At 36.2% G+C, this 24008-nt stretch overlaps 2 protein-coding genes across 3 annotated transcripts in view; one reads left to right on the top strand and one right to left on the bottom strand.

The window, feature by feature from the left end:
- The window catches only part of LOC126974458 (uncharacterized), a 159198-nt gene that overhangs the window by 12697 nt on the left and 122493 nt on the right, over window positions 1–24008 (top strand). The window lies entirely within an intron of this gene.
- LOC126974460 (aminoacylase-1-like) overlaps window positions 10831–24008 on the bottom strand; it is a 43575-nt gene continuing 30397 nt past the window's right edge. For both annotated transcript variants that reach the window (XM_050821966.1, XM_050821965.1), the window contains exons 6-9: window positions 15405–15521; window positions 14742–14837; window positions 12429–12562; window positions 10831–11066 (exon numbers count right to left, since the gene is read on the bottom strand). In XM_050821966.1, the coding sequence (XP_050677923.1) occupies window positions 10862–11066; window positions 12429–12562; window positions 14742–14837; window positions 15405–15521 (552 nt within the window). In that variant the 3' untranslated portion in view covers window positions 10831–10861. The remainder of the gene's footprint in view (window positions 11067–12428; window positions 12563–14741; window positions 14838–15404; window positions 15522–24008) is intronic.

The following is a 24008-nucleotide window of genomic DNA, read 5'->3' as shown; positions in this document are numbered from 1 at the left end:
TATTATAATATGTATAAGAAATTAGAAATGTATATAAGCTATACTTGCCTACTTAACCTTGATTTTAATTACTTTATATTTACTGTACGCTTTAAGATGCAATTTTGTAACCCACTTCTTATAACATAGTCTCTAAATTCCATTTAATTGGAAATTCCTTTATCACTAAATGTCTAAGTGAACAATAAATGTCTCAAACCACATAGTTGTGGTTTAAGACATTTATTGCATCTATCTTCACGCTGTTTTCTCAAGGAAGGTTTTAGTATATAATTTGTTAAGTTTTTGTATACATTTATATATATATTAATGAAATTTTTTTGAGATGTCGGAAAAAATAAGCCGCCTGGGAGCTTTGAACGAAAACGCAGTCTAAAGAAGAAAGATAAAAAGCTGCCCTTTAAGATATAACAAAATAATGTATGGTTAAATTGTGTATCTTATACAGGTCTACAGGAAAGTCTGCGATGGCATATGTCTATCTCTTAACGATAACACACTATATCCATTTTAATATTTTAAAAATTGGCAATCATAATGCGGTAATGTAAAAGCCGTTTGCACAAATACGATATTAATCCTTATCATTTTATATTAGCAGAACAGCGTATGTCGGGTCAGCTAATATTTATAGCAATTTGAAAATCGAAACTGCTTAGATTCACTTTTTCAGAACAGTATTTTTTATGGGATTATTCTTAATTGGAAACTTATTGTTACTCTCATCGTATATGGTCATTCAATAATAATTCTTGGCTGCAAAAAAGTTAACGCTTTATAAGGGTTAAAGAAATAAAAAAGCATACATAAATTAGAGTGAATAAAAAACATAATATACTTGCAGAAATTAGCCTTATAATAATTATTCAGAGATCGTTCAATCTAAAGTAAAATATAAGCCTATGATTTGGCACAATACAATTGGAATATCTATATCCTGCTCTTAAGGTTTCATCATCTTCGAATGTCTGTCCTTTACATCCTTCCCTGTACAAATACTCCTTTAACGTTGGAATTAGATATAAATCATTAAGGGCTAAGGGCTAGGTCAGATGAATATACAGTGGATACTTGAGTATCCACTTGATGAATATACAGTGGATACTCAAGTATCCACTGTATCCATCGTCTCGAATAGCAGTCTATACATATACTTACAGTTATAGCGTTCATGTAAGCCGGGGCATTATCTTAGTAAAATAAACAATTTTTGCTGTTTTGCCTCGCCATTTCTCACGTTTATTTGTTCTTAATATAAACAACCAGTAACAGTACCTCCATGTTCGAGATATTGAATTATAACCACGAATTTACTATCCTAGACCAAAGAGTTGGGAAATTATATTTCTGGCGGAATAATTCACCTCAAATTTCTTAGGGGCAGGAATGATGTTTTTTTTAGGTTTTCCTTACAGGACTGCTAAATAACCCAGAGCGCGGTAACTCTTTTTAATCCCATATGGTTTGTATAAAATGCTAGGGAAGCTACCAGTCGAAATTCTAGGTGATTTAGCTATAAAACGTACTGTGATTCGATGATTGTCTGCCATTGTTGGGCAGCCCTATTTTTTGACGTTTTCACAGATTTCATAGTCTATCTAGACGTTTAATTATGATCTAAGTATATGTATTACCACAAAGTAGGGATGGATACTTATATATTATTATATTACTAAATTAAAACATGTTGTATTTTACGTCTGTGACCCGTTTAATAATCATAGTTCACAACTAATTAGCTCACATTATTTCGTATGGTATGATGGTCCATCTAATATTTCTTTTATTCCATACCCCAGCAAACAAAGTCCTCCAATGGCGACCGCGTACCGGAAAACGCAGTGCTGGTAGGCCCCCCACAAGATGGACCGACGATCTGGTCAAGATCGCCGGAATATGTTGGATGAGGCCAGCACAAGACCGATCGTCATGGAAATCTTTGGGGGAGGCCTTTGTTCAGCAGTTGACGTCTTTCAGCTGATGATGATGATACCCCGACAATTTTTTCAAGTCAAGTAATTTATACTTGCTATTTTAATCACTTCTTTATTAGTTAAGTTGAAGTCATATGCAAACCTTTGAGCTCCGAGAGGTTGATTCAAGAAGAATCTTACGCGTATAAATACGAATACTAGTGTTTTAAATTTGAAATACCGATTAAAGTAATAAGTAGTAATAAGTTCGAACAAAATTGGGAAATATCTTCTTTATATATAAAAATGAGTTGCTGTTCGTTAGTCTCGCTAAAACTCGAGAACGGCTGGACCGATTTGGCTAATTTTGGTCTTGGATTATTTGTGGAAGTCCAGAGAAGGTTTAAAAGGTGAATAAATATGAAAATGCTCGGAATTGAATAAAAACAACTATTTTGTTTTTCCTTTGATCCCTTGGGTCCCCTGTCGTTCAGTAATCAATTTGAAAGCATAGTGCCCTGTGCTGCCCCGGGGCGTAAAAAGAATAGGGTAGTCCCAGGTCCAAGGGTGTCGTAAGAGGCGACTCGGGCTTTTTGAAAGTGGGAGAGTCACACTGCTGTCTTATGACGTCAGCACAATCGGCCCAGACTCGCCCGGGTTACTAACCACACTCGCACAGAATACCGGCTTGAAGTAGCGGCCTAGTGCCGCTATGTTTCGCATAGGTTAGTGTCGAGGACCGGAGGCAAGGGCATTTGATGACGTGCTTGCTCAGATCCCCTCCGCTGAAATCGTAGTCTTGGGTGATTTCAACGGGCACAATGCCGAATGGCTTGGATCACGTACCACAGACTACGCAGGGCGATCTGTGCATAATTTTGCATTGGCGTATGGTCAGTCCCAATTGGTTGAGTCGCCGACGCGGCTCCCGGATGTGGATAGCCACAAGCCGTCCTTATTAGATCTTCTGCTGACTACACATCCCGATGGTTACCAGGTCTCTGTCGACGCCCCTCTCGGAAAGTCCGACCATTGCCTGGTCAGGAGTGTAGTGCCTATCCGACGCCAACGTCGCAGACCACCAGCGAACCGCCGCGTTTGGCACTACAAGTCAGCAGATTGGGATAGGATGCGTTCCTTTTTTGCATCCTACCCTTGGGGCAGGGTTTGTTTCCCTTGGGATGATCCTAGTGCCTGCGCCGTTGCAGTAGCCGATGTGATACTGCAGGGCATGGATATTTTTATACCAAGCTCTGTAGTACCGATCGGTGGCAGATCACAGCCCTGGTTCGATGCGTCAGTTAAAGCAGCATCTGACTGCAAAAAACAGGCGTATCGAATTTGGGTTGCGGCGCTGGGCTCAAAGGATCCGAACTGCAAAGTTCTGAAGAGGAAATATAACCGTGCCTCCAGATTTTTCTAAGCGGCAAATCGCCCGTGCGAAATCGAAGCACGTCGTCAAAATTGGCGAGCAGCTTTCCAGTTACCCGACCGGAACATGCAAGTTCTGGTCGTTGTCGAAAGCTGCTCTTGATAACTTCAACCAGCCGTCCATGCCGCCGTTGCACATGAGGAATGACACCCTGGCCCATACGGCAAAAGAGAAAGCCGATCTTCTGTGCACTCTTTTTGCCTCCAACTCGACTCTTGACGACAACGGAAAAACACCGCCGACCATCCCGCGGTGTCAGAGCTCCATGCCTGAAGTACAGTTCCGACAGAAAACTGTTAGGCGAGCTCTGTTTTCGTTGGACGTCAGGAAGTCAAGCGGGCCGGATGGCATTTCTCCAATCGTGCTTAGAACGTGTGCCCCTGAGTTGACGCTGGTGCTAACGCGTTTATTCCGGCACTCTTATTCAAAAGACGTAGTCCCTGATTCATGGAAGTCAGCCCTTGTCCATCCAATCCCAAAAAAAGGAGACAGTTCGGATCCGGCAAACTACAGGCCTATTGCTATTACCTCCCTACTCTCCAAAATCATGGAGAGCATAATTAACCGCCAGCTCTTGGTATACCTTGAGGGTCACCAGTTGATCAACGACCGGCAGTACGGCTTTCGCCATGGTCGGTCGACTGGCGATCTTCTGTTATACCTAACACATAGATGGGCGGCGGCTATTGAAAGCAAGGGGGAAGGCCTGACAGTTGGTCTGGATATAGCGAAGGCCTTTGATCGTGTATGGCACAAGGCGCTCCTCGCAAAACTTCCATCATTTGGGCTTCCCGAGAGCTTATGCAAGTGGATCTCCAGCTTCCTCACTGGGCGCAGCATACAGGTCGTTGTAGACGGTTATTGCTCGAATCCCAAGCCCGTGAACGCTTGAGTGCCCCAAGGCTGTGTGCTATCTCCCACGCTGTTTCTTCTGCATATCAATGATATGTTGGACACCGCCAACATGCATTGCTATGCAGACGACAGCACTGGTGATGCCGTATACACGGGCCATGCAGGTCTCTCTCGGGAAAACGTCGACCAGTGCCGGGAGAAACTTGTGTCTTCTATCGAGTCCTCTCTCGAGAAATTCGCGGAATGGGGTAAGTTGAACCTTGTCCAATTCAACCCCCAGAAGACTCAAGTTTGCGCGTTTACCACTAAAAAAACCCCATTTGCCGTATCACCGCTCTTCGAGAACACTTCCCTTAAAGCCTCGCCTAGTATCGGAATACTGGGTCTCGAAATCTCGAGCAATTGCCAATTCCGTGGCCATCTGGAGGGCAAAGCCAAACTGGCTTCAAAGAAACTGGGCGTCATAAATAGAGCACGGCAATACTTCAAGCCGGCCCACACTCTAGCGCTCTACAAAGCGCAGGTCCGGCCTCACATGGAGTATTGCTGTCATCTCTGGTCTGGCGCACCCCAGTATCAGCTCTATCCATTTGACCGCGTGCAACGCAGAGCAGCTCGAATTGTCGGGGACCCAGTACTCTGTGAACGGCTGGATCACTTGGCGTTGCGTAGAGACGTCGCTTCATTATGTGTCTTCTACCGCATTTATCACGGGGAGTGTTCCGAAGAGCTGTTCAACCTGATTCCTGCCGCCGAATTTCACCTTCGCACGACACGCCACAAGTTACGATATCATCCCCACCATCTAGATGTGTGGCGGTCCTCCACAGTGCGGTTTTCACGGAGCTTTCTTCCTCGTACCACGAAGCTGTGGAATGAGCTTCCTTGTGCGGTGTTTCCGGGACGATACGGCATGGGTACCTTCAAGAAAAGCGCGTACACCTTCCTTAAAGGCCGGCAACGCTCTTGTGATTCCTCTGGTGATGCAGGAGAGTGTGGGCGGCGGTAATCACTTAACACCAGGTGACCCGTACGCTCGTTTGTCCTCCTATTCCATAAAAAAAATTGTTTCAAATGAATAGTTATTTAGAATTCTTATATCTCTCTAACTTTCTCAGGAGGGAAATTAATTTTAGTCAACTATAGTTGGTAGATTAATTACAGTAGTCAACTATCTATCAGATTATTTTTATGTAGATTCATAAATCTTCGTTCAATATAAAGTTAACAAAGTTTTAAGAAATAAAGATTTTTATAAGTACTACGTGCTTTATCATGTGTGTACGCGGCCGAAGTCGGGGGTATCAGCTAGTTAAAAATATATTTAACTTTTTTGAATTGGTAGTTTTTGACTTTCAATAAGTGATATTATATATTATTTTGAATAGGAGCTATGATTTATGGTAATTTAAGCGTTCTAAAAGCGAAACTAAAATGTACTTTAAAATTAGGTTTATCGGATGGGATGACCGAGCCAGTCGTGGTGGTCATATGAATGATATTGAGTTCAATTCTTACATGACAAAGTTCAACCTTTCCAATAAAATAAAAATCAGAAGTTTTGTTTTTATAGTCGATTCATATTTAAAACACCAGATGGCCCACCCTTTGTATTTAAGAAAGTTCCGAGTCCTATAAATATTGGCGAAGTTCCATATGAGGTGCATAAAGCCACACAGATGATAGCGCTCCCGGGAGAAATTTACTCGCAGAACTGGTATTATTAACATCTGTTCCTACTTTTTAACCGCGTCATAAACTTTACTGTACAATTGTTATCTTGGTCTATTTGTGATCAGCTCTGCCTTCAGAGGCTTTTTATGAGCAAAAGCGACAAGACAAGAAAGTCGTTCTCCTGATACCGATTACAACGTAGTGCCTCTTAAAAGATTCTTGAAAAGAGGTAACGACCCAACACACACAATGAGTTCAACCTCTAAAGGTTGATGCATCCTATATACAATAATTATATTTATACATGTAACTCTTTATTACTTTTATGAAATAATTTATATAACTTAAATACGACTCATTTATTGGATGCAGCACCTTACAAACTAATTTGTTATGTATATAACAGCTATTGTAAAATACTTTATTTGATTGAAAAGAGTGGCCGTTGAGTTTCTTATATGTTCTTTTTATTTCATACGCACGTTTATTCTTCGTCTTTTTTTTTGTTTATACCTCTGGTGTTGTAAGAAGTATGGGCCGCACTGGTTACAAGCCATCAACGAGACGAGCAGGACGTTCAGCAGATGGTAATTGATACGCCCTGCCTAAAACAACACAGTGCCGCTAAGGATTATTGAAAAACCCAAAAGCTCTTAAGTGGTACTACAATTACGCCCGTTTCCTTGAGACATAAGATGTTAAGTCTCGTTTGCCCAGTAATTTCACTAGCTACGGCGCCCTTCTGAACGTAACACAATAATGCTTACACATTACTGCTTCACAGCAGAAATAGGCGACGTTGTGGTACTTATAATCTAGCCGACATCCTGTGCAAAGGAGCCTCCCACTGATAAATATGGTATGTATGTTCCATTATTCTCCTCTTCCAAAAAATCAGTCACCAAAATTAAGCATGTTTATGTTTTGCGCTATAAAATAATTATGTATCCAACAAATTTATGGGCTTGGAAATTTTTAGTAACTTTAATAAATATTTATCATTAGTGTTCTAGATCCAAGTGGTCGTAATAAATATCAACAAAGGTTTATGAAATTAACATTCTAATTGTAACGTAAATAATATTGTTAGCAAACATTGCCACGCAACAACAAGGGCACGCAATATGTCTTTCAACAAAACTGAATGCAAAGTAATCTCAGAATAGTTTATACTGATATTCATACTAGTTTCGAGCTAAATCTCCCAAGGCAGGCTTCGATATTCTCGTTTAAATGTCATTCATTTCCTGTGGACGCTTCGTGGGTTGGGTCATTCCCTTTAATAAATATGTTTTACATTTTTTTGAAGTTATACTTCTTTAGGCGCGTTATGAAAAAATTAAAACAGTGAAATTTTAAGTTGCGCGCGCATCACTGTAATAAAAGTAACAGGGTGAAATTGGTTCCTAAAATTTTCTGACGTTTGCTATATTCGTTATTTTTTTTTTTAGTTTCTTCATCCATTATTAGGATAGGCAAAGGGTTGCCAAAGCCATCTTTGCAGGATTTTTACAATATGTACTGTCTACAAACGTAAAATAGCAAGAGGAATAAATAATTTTAAGGACTTTTGCTTTGTTAGGCCAAAGAAGTATAACTTCTTGCGTGTATACATATTGTATGCACACACTATTTTTTGTACAAGAGGAAGCCAAGTAAAATTTAAGTTGGCAAGATTTCCTAGTGCAGCTTTTTCTTGGTCTTTATTTACTGGATGTGAGTAAATGTAGGTCAAAAACTTCGAAATCGTTTACAATAACCATTGCATACTGAAACGCGACCTGTGCCTGGCACGGACATAATAGCTCTAACCGAAAACAATCAATTTGTACTGAAATTTTAATAGCATTTCGAGGAGGTAGCTTATTATGATGATCACGATACGATACCACTTTATAGGGGAAAAGTATAAGTAAGTAAAATTGCCGATTTGTACTGAAAAATTGAAATTCATTTTTTTTAATTTAACTTATTTATTTAATCAAAATAATTACCTATCTATACATTGCTGCCATGTAATAGGAAGGTCATTTATGTCTTTGCGATAGAACTGTGGTGATCTAGATTCGACAAACTGCGTGAAAGCATTTTGTACTGCCTCCTGAGAAGAAAACTTTTTTTCACGTAGAAAATTGTCCAAATCACGAAAAAAATTGTAGTCCGTTGGAGCAAGGTCTGTTGAATACGGAGGGTGGGTACGAATGGTTTCTAATTGCAGTTCCTGTAGACTTAAAACGGTTTCTCCTGCTGTATGTCTCGCGTTATCATGGAGCAATAATGGTGAAGATCGATTCATGAGTTGGGGCTGTTTCATTGCTAGTTTTGCTATCATTGTTTGGAGTTCGGCATAGAAGACATCTGCCGTTATTGCTTGACCAGATCGGAGAAAGCTATAGTGAATAACACCACGCTGAGACCACCAAACAGTTACAATAACCTACCTTTTAATCGGTAAGCTATGTTTTAGGACACTGTTGTGGCGTTTGACCTGGGGTCAGCCATTGCATTTTTCGCTTACGATTATCGTAAAGAATCCACTTTTCATTGAATGTTCATTCAATATTATTTACGTGGATAAGTTTACCAACAGGGTAAGACGCAGTCGAAAAATAGTTTAACAATCTAAGTTTTTAAAGTAATGGGGTGAAATATTTTATGAATACAAGATTTACTTCAACTCTTACTTACAGCTTCGACTTCTCTTTACGACTTAGCTGTAAAGTCAAAAAAGTTAGATCGCAAACTGTAGATTAGAATGCTTAACAAATATATGGTATATTTCTTTCTTATAAAGTAAATTCGACGTTAAGTACTCGATAAACTTAACTTTAATTTTTAAATGGTGTTCTGTATATGTGTTCAAGTATTCATATATTACCCCGGTGAAAATGTTTTGATTTTTTCATATTTGGGGGACAAACGTTTAGTAGCTTACCTCGCAGACAGCAAAGACATCTGCAAGACCTTTTGAAGTCAGGCGCCAAGCCTGAAGCTCTCTAAGTCGTAACAATTTCGGGATACAGCAGTCGGTAGTTGATTCATCCAAGGTTTCTTACAAAACGTGAAATGTCAGGCATCTGCGTGATGCGGATGGAAGTTTGAATTTTGATGTTCGGTACTGAACAGTTCTTTCGAACGCGATATATGCGGAAGAAGATACAGAGAGAACTCTCTCTACGTAAATCCAAAAATTCAAACGAAACCAACCACTGGATCGAGTTGCATAACTCAGAGGTGATTTCTGCTATAGCCAATACATCACACGTCTTGTTAGAGAAAATATCGAAATTAAAAAATATCCCAATTTTGATAGGGATAAAACCCATCCTGGGTTTAGACTAGCGCAAACATGGAATCCCGTGGTCTTACTCTGCAGTACAAATACAATAAAAATACCCTAAAGTATGGACATCGTCTGTAGTGTGTTTCGTGAATTAGGGAATCAAAGACCAAAACGAATTATGCGCCATGTGGAGAGATTGATTTACTATTATTAGTGTCAAGTGTCAATGTGTCAAAATATTCTCGCCATCTCCGTAGTCCCACCGTGACCATAGATAACTAGAACGTGACCATGTTTTATAAAATTGGATCAAAATATCGGCTTCACATCTAAACTAATATTATAAAGAGTATACCTTTGTGTTTTTGTATGTATGTTTGTAATGCTTTCACACAAAAACTACTGGACCGATCTCAAAAATTCATTCACCTTTAGGAAGCTGCATCTTCACAGAGTGACATTGACTACATAAAATTTTCAAAAAAAATATCGATCTCTAGTAAAAATTCAATAACATAACCCACGGTGTCAAAAAAATTATTCAAAAAAATCTGTAATCGCGTGCGCTACGGAAACTATTGATGATAGAATAAAAAAACATTGTACAATATTATAGAAAGTATCAATATCTACAAAAAAATCCGGGATACCTATATGGTATCCTTAATAATTATTACTGTAGTTATGACACTATCACTACTTTTTTACATTTTCAAAATTTACAAGTTGATATATCAAACCATATTATTCATACCCTTGTATTAATCTTTATGCAAGTAATATTTAATTAAAGACCGATTCAATGCCTGTAAAATACTTTTTAAATTATTAAAACCGGACTTTACATTGAAAAGATACACAGAACAGTTTACAGAGATTTTACCTGGTCTGTGAGAAGATATAACGAATTTTAAAATGTCAATCTAAAGAAAATAATGCAATTATAAAATAATAACTTAGTGAAATAAAACTTACTTTAACAAAAATAAATCTATACATTAGACTTAGTAGACTTTCCGCTACCACGAGATCGTTATCTATGCGAGTGAAACCGCAGTGGATTGCTAGTAATATCGAATATATAAAATTCTCGGGTCGCAACTTTGTATGAAATTTTGTGTGTATATCGGGTAGGTCTGAGATCTGTTTTTCATATCCTATTATTATTCCTATATGATAAGGGTATATAACCTCTAAATATTTTTTGTTGTTTTTTTTAAATTGTTTTTTATTATGATTCACCAGTGAAAATTACATACAACTTATAATTTTCGCCCGTCTACGATCTACAACTATTTTTCTATCGCGGTATTTATATTATTCTGTTCCATCCACAGATCCGCAATAGGGTTGCAAGATGGCAATCGAATTCAATAATTGTAGTGCGATAAATTTTATGTATTAGTATTTATATCGTATATATGGTTGGTCTTAGAATCGGTCGTCATCTATTTTTTAAACCCCAAAAAATTTTAATTATTGAAATTCTTTTTATTTTACTTTTTATGTCAATACAACGTTTGCTGGGTCAGCTAGTATAAAATAAACATCGTGAATACCGGTCATAATAATAATTATAAATCAAGCCTTTGATTAGGTATGTATTAATAAAATTCTGTATACATTAAAATATATGGAATAACAAGTTTCATTAAAAATAATAAGACACCTAATTGATAGCAGCTTTTATTAAACTTTGTTGAATCAAACATTCGCTATTGCCGGGATTATTTCCTCGTAGGTTTTAATGCCTTCAAGGAACACAGATACGGCTAGGCTTTCGTTGTGCTCATGTAGTCCTGGTACCGTGTTTCGCAACGGTGAGAAGCAAAGAGCCTTCGTGCCTTCTTCTCTGATGAAACGAGAGTCGGTTCCGCCGGGAAATGTGCGAAGTTTCAATTTAATTTTGCTGAAAATAATATTTATCATAAGTTTTTGCCTTCACAGTCTAACAACATATACTTAGTCTGACCATAAATACCATTTGGCTTTATAAAGCCTATTATTTTATAAGCCTAAGGTATACCTACTTTGTATAATGCAATCACAGCCATTCGGTTCTGTTGACCACCCCACTCCAATTTAAAATCGCAAAATATTGTACAATGTATTGGCGTTGGCGCCAAAATGAGAAAACTCAATGAACAATCATATAAAAATGACAGATTCCAAATTCAAATGTAATATATTGTTTATTTTTAATTGTAACAGTATTTATGGCCAGAAAAAGTATATTGTAAATGTTGTTTATTTTTCCTTTATATATATAGAACAAAAAAATTGATGTATTTCATATTAAAGCTCAGGTAAAGTCCTTGATTAAGTTTTTACTTCTGTCGGGTAGTCATAAGTACTACTACGTGCTACTGTGCGTATAAACGCACACTTTTTTATGTTATAAAATTCTCTTTTACTGGTTCCTGAATGACCCTGACTAATTTCGTAATACTATGACGAACCCAAATGGTTCATTACAACACGTTGCTGGTATAAAAATTTAAACTTTGATATTTTCCTTCCATAAGAACTTCTAAACAGATTAAGCACAGAGTATGGATGAATACTTACGTAGTAAGTGTAATTATTTTAAGTTGTTCTGTATGATATAGTCAAAGTCAAGGTCAAATAAACTTTAGGCTTAAATTTAGAGCTTAGATTTATGCTGAATTTACCATATGTTCGGAAAAGTTGTGAGACGAAAATACAAGATACTCAACAGCCACTCTTTTCAATCAATAGAGTATTTTACAATGGCTGTAATATACAAAACAAATTAGTTTGTAAGTTGCTGCGTCCAATATATGAACTTCGTTAGTTTAAAAGAGTTCTAAACACTTATATTTATAAAAAGTTAGAAAGAATAAACTGTATTAATATAAATTATCGTATAATGGATGTATCAATCTTTAGAGCTTGAATTCATTGTTTGTGTAAGGATGCTTCGTGAACATGATGGTATTGATTACAAAATCAGTGTATTTGTTGGATGCTATTACTAATTGATAATGATAATAATAATATAATATTGACACACTTTTACACAAATTATCTTGCCCCAAACTAGGCATAGCCTGTACTATGCAAGACAACGATATATTTAATACAATATACTTACTTAAACATACATAAATACATATAAAATTCATGACTCGGAAACAAACATTAATCATATAAATGAATGCACCTACCGGGATTCGAACCCGAACCTCTAGCTTAGTAGTCAGGGTCACTAACCATTCGGCTATATGGGTCGTCACAAAGTTATACTTACAGTTTGTCAACAGCACTCTTAAAAGCGTGCCAGTATTGGTTTGTATTATCCACCGGTGTTGGGTCTACATAAGCATCCTTTTGATCAAAGTCGTATGTCACATTAGCTCCGGCTTCCTTACACCAATTTTTAATCTGCAAAATCAAATTCAAATATATTTATTCAAAATTGGATGTGACATCAGTTATTGAAAGTCAAAAACTACCACCCATTCCAAATCGAATGCCTCAGACCTGAGAAGAATGGGCGCAACAAACTCAGCGGGCTTTTTTTTCATCTGATAAATATGCTTACAAATATAAGATATCCATATAATTTATTATTTCTTTACCATTGGGAAGCTCCTTTGCACCGGATGCCGACTAGATTTTGGGTACTACAACGGCGCCTATTTCTGCCGTGAAGCAGTAATGTGTAAGCATTACTGTGTTTCGGTCTGAAGGGCGTTGTTGCTAGTGATATTACTGGGCGAATGAGACCTGACAACTTACTGCCGTGATGCAGTAATGTGTAGGCATTACTGTGTTTCGGTTAGAAGGGCGCCGTAGCAAATGAGACTTAACAACACATGTCTCAAGCTGAAGGGTGCAGTTGTAGTGCCGCTCAGAATAATTGGGTTTTTCAAGAATCCTGAGCGGCACTGCATTGAAATGGGCAGGGCGCATCAATTACCATCAGCTGAACGTCCTGCTCGTCTCGTCCCTTATTTTCATAAAAAAAAAAACTTTTCAAAAAAACTTTAAGGCCGGAAACGCTCCTGTGATTCCACTGGTGTTGCAAGATAATGTGGGCGGGGTTGATCACTTAACACCAGGTGACCCGTACGATCAAGACTATCAAGAATAAAATAACTTACTCGTACATGCAAGAGTTGAGACAAGAAACTTTCTTCTACCCGCGACTACGTTCTACGTACTTCTACCCCTCTTTTATTTAAGTATTGCGCCCCAATTTTTTACATACTTTGACACATTAACAAACTTTGACACAAATTATCTTGCCCTATGGGTTGACATTACAACATATTTAATACGATATACTTACTAAAAATACATAAATACAAATCCATGACTCGGAAACAAACATTCATATTCATCATATAAATGTTTATAACTATCGGGATTTGAACCTAGGACCTCTCCTCTACCTCAGTAGGCAGGGTCACTAACCCCTGAGATGTATCTGTCGTCAAAAGTCATTCAAAACTTTGATCCTTTTCCACCCCCTCGTGGCATAAAAACTTTCCAGAGACTCAAACTATCTCTACACCGAATTTAATCGAAATCAATTCAGCGGTTTGAGCGCGAAAAGGTAACAGGCAGACAGGCAGAGCTACAGTCTCATTTATAATATTACTAGCTTTTACCCAAGACTTCCTCCTCGATTAAAAATATTTTTAATTTTTAGGATACTTTTCAAATAATACACATTCAAACTTCTTTTTCCGCTGCTTACAACGCTCTTCTATGCAACAGCGCATATTATCCCCATGGACTAGTAAAAAAAGAAGGACTCCGCGCCGTGATATTAGCAAGTGAAGCACCTTTACACTAGTGTGTGTGCGGTTACGGGGTATACCAGTTACACAATTTTTTCTCCCTTAAATAATCATATATCCACAAATACTTTTATATAATTGTTTTAACACTTTATCACAACGCACGACGGCATTTTTAAAATATTTTATTGCGACGCAAACTGATCTGTCACAGACGATGGCAAATCTCATAATGGCGGCTGATTGGCTGGTGTTAGTGTAAGTGTATGCGTGGGGCTATGAATTTAGACGTTTACCGGCTTGTTTTGGTGCTTCACTGTTATGTAAGGTGACACGGAGTCCTTATTTTTTTACTCGTCCTTGATTATCCCTTGTCATTGTTGACAGTCTCTATAATAGTTTTTCCCTGTGAACTTTAATCTTCTATTTCATCCTAATGTAGGTCAAAATTTTAAAGTATGCCCAAACACGATTATAAACATTTTTATAAATTATCTCTTATTAATTACTTAAATATAAAGTTTTATGGGTTTATTTCCGAAAATGACGAATTTCCATACAAACTGCCAAACAAACTGTATTTCAACACCTCCAATTATATTTTTGCAATAAAAGGTAACCTTTGTCCTTTTTCAAGCTCTAGCCCTATCTCGGTACTCAATTTCATCAAAATCGGTTTGGGCGTAGTAGGGATATATATACGTCATCGTACGTAAAATATTAGTAAAAATTATTTGGGTTACTAAATGAATCCAACATTTTTAATTTGAGAAGATACCGAGGAATATGTTTGTGTTTTGTGACAAATATCTTACCATATTTTCGAAATCTTCAAAATTTACCGATAAGGCCAACCGAATATCGAAACTTGCCGTCATTTTCTCAGGTATCACATTGTTTTGAATACCACCCTGGAAAAATAAACAATTTGTTATGTTTTTAAAGTAACCCTCACTTATGGGATTAATACACAAATAAAACTGAAAACATCATTTTATGAACGATGCGGGACTCGAACCCGCGACCTCTCGCAACCCGTGCGAACGCTCTTTCCAACTGAGCCATCCGTTCGAGTGGCGTATTGTTCATAAAATCGTGTATGCTTTGTTCAACTCTCTTGTTGTGGCTTCATCTACAGGGTCTACTTTACAGTTGATGATAACCTGCCCATCCCCAATATTTGCATATTAGGAAATTAACTTGAGATGTCGCTCTTGCAAATCCAAACAATTTGTTATGTTTTCAAAGTAATAACCCTCACTTCTGGGATTAATTACACAAATAAAACTTAAAACAAAATGAAGCCACAACCTGAGAGTTGAACAAAGCAAACAGAATTTTATAACGAGGCGGTACTCGAACGGTTGGCTCAGTTGATTAGAGCACCGGCACGGAACGCCGGAGGTCGGGGGTTCGAATCCCGCATCGTTCTTAAAATTTTGTTTTTCAAATTTTTAATTGTTTACATATTCAATTACCTTAAGCATAGTTAAATTAATAGTTGTGACGTCACCAATAGTCAGCTCTGGGTTATCTTCTAATTTCTTCTGAGATTCTCGGCGTAGGTCCATAAACTTGTCAATTATGTAACGGATCTGTAAGAGTTTTTTTTAAATCATTCAAGGCATTTTCATTGTTTAACGGGTGTGTTACACATTTAAATAAAACACTTCTAAATGATTAAAAGGCGTGTAATTGTAACTGCTTTCACAGATGCAGAAACGAGATTGCAGATCAAAAATTAATTTTTCATCTGCAGTCCCTCTGAAAACAAGATCTGGAAAGGTCTAGAAACGTCGGGTTAACTAAAATAAAAAATGTATTGTAAAAAGAGTTACAATTACACGCGTTTTAATCCTTTAATAGTGTTTTATTTAAATCATTAATCAAATAACTAGAATCACAGACGAGTAAAAAAAGAAACAAGCCGGTAAACGTGTAAATACATAGCCCCACGCACACGCTTACTACAATACTATACTAGTAATACAAGCCGCCTTTATGAGATTTGCCATCGTCTGTGACAGATCAGTTTGCGTCGCAATAAAATATTTTAAAAATGCCGTCGTGCGTTGTGAAAAAGTGTAAAAACAATACTATCAATATTATTTAAGGGAAACAATTGTGTAACTGGTATCCCCCGCAACCGCACACACACTAGCATAAAGGTGATTCACTAGTTAATATCAGGGCGCGGAGTCCTTCTTATTTTTACTCATCCGTGACTAGAATTAGGTTAATTAATTAAATTACTTTTATACTTTTTAGTGCATATTATATTTATTGTTTTGGAATAGTGTTTTTGAAGTTGTTTTTTTGTTAATTTTTTTTTTAGATTTTTTGTGAATCTGAAGTACACTTACTAATAATTTGGCTAAATATGCTAACGTTCATAGCTGCATTGCAATTTCGAACTGTCTGCAGTTCGAAATTCTGCCACAGATCGCACACTTACTGTACTGTTACTGTAGTCGTCAAGGAATTCCATTAATTATCATATTCGACTACGACTTTTCGGTAGGTGACTTAAATATCCTAATAGCATAAAAAATATTAGGCCAAGTATCGTTAATTTGCTCCTAAGAATTGAAGAGTTCCGTTACTATGTCATACATCCCATGGATCATTTATTTTTATTTATTTATTTATTTGGATCATCAACATTACATATATTACACACTTATATAAACTTATGCTAGGTACAATTATTCTGATATATGTAACAATTAAAGATGAACACATCATTCAATGGTAAAAGTGAACAGTGTGATTTATACTGTCAAAAATGTCTAAGTACTAAAATATATATAAAGTAAGGATATAATTTATATGATTTTATAATGAAGAGGATATAGGTACATACTACTTGGAAAAAAAATCACAGGTTAGCTTGATGTGCGAGAATTTTTACAAACTTTTTTGAATTATCGTTGAAAATATCGATTTCTGAATTTTTTGAGTTAACTTCGTTTTATAATCTACAAAGCCTGACGATGGGGGCGTTGAGTCCAATGTTTGTTCTGCAGTAAGGAATGTGAAAGATCTTGGATATCGTCTGTCTTGGGTATTTAAAGGGTACTGAGAGGGATATGCATTCTTGAAGGTCAGAATTATTTATTTTATTATTAACTATTTTGTGCAGAAATAATAAATCTAGGTAGCTGCGACGAGATTTTAGTGAATGAAGTTTAAAGAAGTCGAGGCGTTGGGTATAAGGGCATCTATAAGATATTCCAGGTGTTGAAAAAGCTATATGTCTCGAAAAAGACCGCTGTGTTGATTCAATGCGTTGCGACTGCAAACTGTAGAAAGGATTCCAAACAACACTTGCGTATTCAATATGGGTTCGTACCAGAGCATTAAACAGTAGTATTTTGGTTTTTACACGACGGAATTTATTGGTGTTGCGTCTCATAAAGCCAAGCATCTGCGTAGATTTTTTAACGACTGAGTCTATGTGCGAATTGAATGTGAGTTTATTATCGATAAGAATACCTAAATCACGGATTTCACTTACTTCTTGTATCTCTCTATTATTTAAAGTGTAAACAAAATTCGATGGTTTCTTTTTGCGGGTAAATTTTATAAGGAAGCACTTGCTGATATTTAAATACATATTGTTAGTGTTACACCATGTCCATATTCTATTTAAATCGGCTTGTAGTTGTGCACAGGAGACAGGGGATGCGGTAACATAAAGCTTCAAATCGTCCGCAAATATAGAGAACTTGGAGTGGAGTATTACTGAACTAATATCGTTGATAAATAACAAGAATAAGATTGGTGCAAGGTGGGATCCTTGTGGCACACCAGAGGTTGCATAGTAAGTATGTGACTTATAACCGTTGGTCATCACTATTTGGGATCTCATTCCTAAATAAGATATAAGCCAGTTAAGAAGTGAACCACATACACCGGCGGTTTTTAATTTCAGTGTAAGCAAATTGTGGTCAACTTTGTCAAATGCGCTTTTAAAATCTGTATAGATACTGTGTACTTCATGGCCCTTATCTATGTCACTGCAAATATTGGAAACGTAGGAAACTAAGTTTGTTTGGACAGATCTTCCGTTGAAAAACCCGTGTTGGTTATTTGAAATAGTGGCACTGAGATGCCTAGTTATGGTAGGAGTAACAAGAGATTCAAAGAGCTTGGCAAGGCAAGATAGTATTGCAATTGGCCGGTAATTTTCTACTTTCGATAAGTCGCCCTTTTTAAATATAGGCACTATTTTGCTTTCTTTCCATACTTCCGGGAATATGCCATCTTGTAATGATTTGTTAAAAATTAGAAACAGAGGAAAAGAGAGAACAGTACTACATTTATTAATGAAAAATGGCAAAGAAAAAATTACTAAATATACCTTGCAGCATCTTCCCAAATTATATATTTCTCAAGTTGACCTTAAGATGTTGAATCTAATGGCTTAAACATGAAAATATTTATGTAATATAGTATGTACTCTCATATATTTCTATGAACCTACCATAATTTACCTAGATTTTGTTGTCTGAGGCAACAAAACAACTGTGCTTTTTTGGCGACATTATAGTACAGTTGTCATCAACTTATCTGTGAACGGATGGGTGTCGCCATAGTCGTTTCAGTGTTGCTAATTAAAGCCAATATGCACAGAAGTCGGGAAAGTCGACACATTTTTAATTAAATAATAAAAAATAAAACACACGGAACACTCGAAAGTAGTTGACACTGACAGTAGAATGACATTTCAACATGGCGACCGTAGTTCCTATTTTTGCTACTTCACAGATAAGTTGGTATTACTATACGGTAAACAATGCTTTTTTAGGCCATAGAGTATAGACTTTTACAAAAACTCAATAAAATATGCACTTGTATTACTGATCGTGGCTGTAAAGATGACAAACAAAAGTAGAGAAGTAGAAAAAATGTTTTAATCAATGGATCTAACTCGTTCAAAACTAATCTATCTGTGTTACATAAAAATAACATTTCAGCCGCATCTGGCAATATCCTATGAACAATGCAATACAATTTGCATTTCAAAACCAGTTTCGTTCCAATTTGCTTGGCAAAGGCAAGCAGCCGTCAACTTTAATCGAAATGTGTCGAACGGAAGTAAGCTAGATGTATCTGTCTCTTGGTAACGGAAAACTTTGAGAGTTACTTAACTTTGTGATAAGGCTTGAATGAAGTACGCGATTCAATTATTAGTCAATATTATAAGTAAACGATAGCAAAATAACATGAGTCATACCGTTTATAACCTAGAATCATTGAGAGCATAACACCTTGACTGTTGCTTCTCAATATATTCTTGATAATGTAATGTATGTTCATGGGCACATAAGTTAATTTTCTAGAAACTATCATAACCATATTGTGAACACCAGGAACAGACATAAACTTATAATGCCTACTACTCGGCTAAGTCGAGTTAGTAAGTCTTTTGTGGGGCGATGTATATGCTTGTACAACAAGATCCCAGAAAATGTTCAAAACAAAAGTATTACGTTATTCAAAAGCATCGTTAGAAAACGTTTGTAGTAAAGGCTGCTATAACATAAATGACTTTCTCAATGTTACCACAGATTGGGTATGGAGCGACCACTGAGGCTATGTTTGCCCGCTGAGTTTGTTGCGCCCATTCTTCTCAGGTCTGAGGCATTCGTTTGGTAATCGATGGTAGTTTTTGACGTTCAATAAGTGATGTCACTTCCTATCAATATATATAAAAATGAATTGCTGTTCGTTAGTCTCGCTAAAACTCGAGAACGGCTGGACCGATTTGGCTAATTTTGGTCTTGAATTATTTGTGGAAGTCCAGAGAAGGTTTAAAAGGTGAATAAATAGGAAAATGCTGCTAAATTAAATAAAAACAACAAATTTGTTTTTCCTTTGATGTGTCCATACATAATTTCTATGAGAGAATTTATAGACGCACGCTTTGACAGTTCTGCTGTGAAACGATTTCATTACGACAGCAGGGTGCATATTTTACGAAGTAATTTTTGATTTTATGATATATTATTGACAAATTCATATAAATACATTATTTTATTTATTATATACAGAACAACATCTGTCGGGTCAGCTAGTTTTGAATAAAAATATTTGAATTTGTAAGCGACTATTGCCACTCTTATTGTAGCGTATGTCGAAAGGTGTACAACTACATGTGTTTAACGTCAGATTTATGTATTTCTTTTCACAGGTTTTTTATAGTTTTCGAGTTACAATCCTGACTTACAAGAGATTATTCATTACATCAATTCGTATGCCCTTGAATTTTCTCGCTTAATTAGCTGAATCATAAATATTTTTTATTATTTCAGACACACATCAGTATTGCATAATTTTACAATCAGTCAAAATTGGTTAAGAATTACAACTATTTATTTTGAATAATAAAACATTGTGGTCAGATCTGATACCATGAAAGTTACATTAAGTAGGGTAAAAATAGCAAACGCTTGAAATGAATGTCGGTCCTGGTATGAGTGATCAACGCGGGTTTAGCAAAACAATTAACTTGAGTTGCTAAAACTATTATTTTTTATTATTTTTACTTTTTCCCGTTAGTGGCAAAGGCAAAGGCAGAGCCATGCAGCCGGCGTCTAACGGCCGTTCCCAATATACTATCTACAGATAGAGATTATTATTATTATTTTATTTATTTATACTATTAATCATTTACAGAAAGAATCTTAAAAGATAACATAGTAGCTATATATATATATATATATATATATATATATATATATATATATATATTATAGTAATTTATCATATATATATATATATATATATATATATATATATATATATATATATATATATATATGATAAATTACTACCTTCTACTGTCAGTAATTAGCTGTCAATAATCTGAAGATGTTTTAATATAATTATTAAAACCAATCTCAATATTGATTTATCAGTGTTCTGGCATTGGTGTGTGATATTGTAAATATTCAAGCAAAGTATTGCAGGTAATCTCAATGGCGATGCATAGTTAATGTAATTAGAGACTGAGGTGAGACATGAGGCTTAACTTGAAATAACAAGGATATTCTCACAATTTAGCTCGTAAGTGATGTTGTGTTTGGCAATTTGCCATAATATTCAATTCACTTTTGGTAAGGCGACCATCTGGTCAATACCGATATTGTCATTTGGTTATTTAATTCTGTACTCTTTAAGTCGGTCGTGTGTGTGATGTCGCACCAGAATAGCACCACCCCATCTACTCCCGTGGGTGTCGTAAGAGGCGACTAAGGGATACAAACAACGGAGAATGGGCAGCATCATCTTTCGTTAAGAGCACAGCATCTACGGCAATCGACAACCCACCTGCCAAACGTGGTGATTATGGCAAAATTTACCCTACAAAATTTACTTATATACATCGTCGGTCCAACTTGTGTGGGGCCTATCAACACTGCGTCTTCCGGTACGTGGTCGGCATTCCAGGACTTTACTGCCATTACTACCCTACTGCCGGCCATCTGTCCGTCGAACTATGTGCCCTGCCCACTGCCACTTCAGATTTGGGCTATATCGGTGACTTTGGTTCTCCTACGGATCTCCTCATTTCTGATTCGATCTCCTAGGGAAACTCCGAGCATAGCTCTCATATTACTTATGTATACGTAAGTAATTATATAGATAATTCTGTGAATTGTTATACGACCTCCTTTAGTATCAAAGGCAAAAACTTTTATTAAACTATTATGAATCGATAGTCGATATCTCGTGCCGGTTGAGTGCACTCTTCGATTCACAGCCCGATAATGAAGTGCATCAAAGAGATCCTGCTTTGAGAATACTGGCGAGAGTAATTATGAAACAGGAATCGGTTTGGAGCGACGCCAAATGTCGAGTTTAACTCGCGAATAACTACGACCATTACTGTAAGCATTAATTTTTAACTACAATGCTATCGTTACGTTATATATATATAAATTCTCGTGTCACGGTGTACGTAATTGAACTCCTCCGAAACGGCTCGACCGATTTTCGTGAATCTTAGCGTGTATATCGGCTAGGGTGGAGAATCGGACAACATCTATTTTAAATCCCCCTAAATGTTAAGGGTAACCCCTAACTTTTATTTTTCGGACAATATTTTTGTGTTTTTATTTTTTTATGATACAGCATAAAAAAATACATATCTACAACCCAATATTTTCAACCCTCTACGATCAACACCTTTTTTTGTATCGCGATTTTTATAATATTCTATTCCATCCACATATCCGCAATAGGCTTGCAAGATGGCAATCGAATACAATAATTGTAGTACGATATATTTGGTAGGTCTGAGATTCGGTTGCATCCCTAAATTTTTTTTTAATTACTTTATATGGCAATACTACGAGTGCTGGGTCAGTTAGTAGATATATATATCTATTGATCTACAACTATTTTTGTATCACGATTTTTATATTGTTCAGTTCCATCCACAAAACCGCTTTAGGGTTGCAAGATGACAATCGAATACAATAATTGTAGTACGATATATTTGGTAGGTCTGAGAATTGGTCGTGATCTATTTTTTATACCGCAATAATTTTCAATATTTTGTTTTTTTTTTTAATTATTAATAATACAACGTTTGCTGGGTCAGGCTAGTCTTAAAATATATAAATTACGTGTCACGTTGTTTGTCCGCGATGGACTCCTAAACTAACGAACGGAGTTTATTCGGGATTACTTCAATGGAGTGCAGTTTTGTCCAACTTGAGAGATAAGATAGTTTTTATTTCGATTTGGGACCCATAATTATTTTTATTTTCAATATTTGTTTTGTATGGACATAATTTCTATGAGAGAATTTATAGACGCACGGTTTGACAGTTCTGCTGTGAAACAATTTCATTACGACAGCAGGGTGCATATTTTACGAAGTAATTTTTGATTTTATGATATATTATTGACAAATTCATATAAAAACATTATTTTATTTATTATATACAGAACAACGTCTGTCGGGTCAGCTTTTGTAAGCGACTATTGCCACTCTTATTGTAGCGTATGTCGAAAGGTAACAGGTGTTTTACGTCAGATTTATGTATTTCTTTTCACAGGTTTTTTATAGTTTTCGAGTTACAATCCTGACTTACAAGAGATTATTCATTACATCAATTCGTATGCCCTTGAATTTCCTCGCTTAATTAGCTGAATTATAAATATTTTTTATTATTTCAGACACACATCCGTATTGCATAATTTTACAATCAGTCAAAATTGCTTAAGAATTACAACTATTTATTTTGAATAAAAAAAACATTGTGGTCAGATCTGATACCATGAAAGTGACATTAAGTAGGGTAAAAATAGCAAACGCTTGAAATGAATGTCGGTTCTGGTATGAGTGATCAACGCGGGTTTAGCAAAACAATTAACTTGAGTTGCTAAAACTATTATTTTTTATTATTTTTACTTTTTCCCGTTAGTGGCAAAGGCAAAGGCAGAGCCATGCAGCCGGCGTCTAACGGCCGTTCCCAATATACTATCTACAGATAGAGATTATTATTATTATTTTATTTATTTATACTATTAATCATTTACAGAAAGAATCTTAAAAGCTAACATAGTCCCGCAAAACTGTTGGGACAGTTTGTCTAAATGATATTGATATATATATATATATAAATTACTACCTTCTACTGTCAGTAATTAGCTGTCAATAATCTGAAGATGTTTTAATATAATTATTAAAACCAATCTCAATATTGATTTATCAGTGTTCTGGCATTGGTGTGTGATATTGTAAATATTCAAGCAAAGTATTGCAGGTAATCTCAATGGCGATGCATAGTTAATGTAATTAGAGACTGCGATGAGGCTTAACTTGAAATAACAAGGATATTCTTACAATTTAGCTCGTAAGAGATGTTGTGTTTGGCAATTTGCCATAATATTCAATTCACTTTTGATAAGGCGACCATCTGGTCAATACCGATATTGTGATTTGGTTATTATGACAGCCAGAATAGCATCACCCCATCTCCTCCCGTGGGTGTCGTAAGAGGCGACTAAGGGATACAAACAACGGAGGATGGGCAGCAGCATCTTTCGTTAAGAGCACAGCATCT

Source organism: Leptidea sinapis, chromosome 32 (genome assembly GCF_905404315.1).
Source record: "Leptidea sinapis chromosome 32, ilLepSina1.1, whole genome shotgun sequence".
NCBI classification, from domain to species: domain Eukaryota; kingdom Metazoa; phylum Arthropoda; class Insecta; order Lepidoptera; family Pieridae; genus Leptidea; species Leptidea sinapis.
Note: the sequence above shows the minus strand (reverse complement) of the source record. Positions and strands in the feature narration are given on the sequence as shown.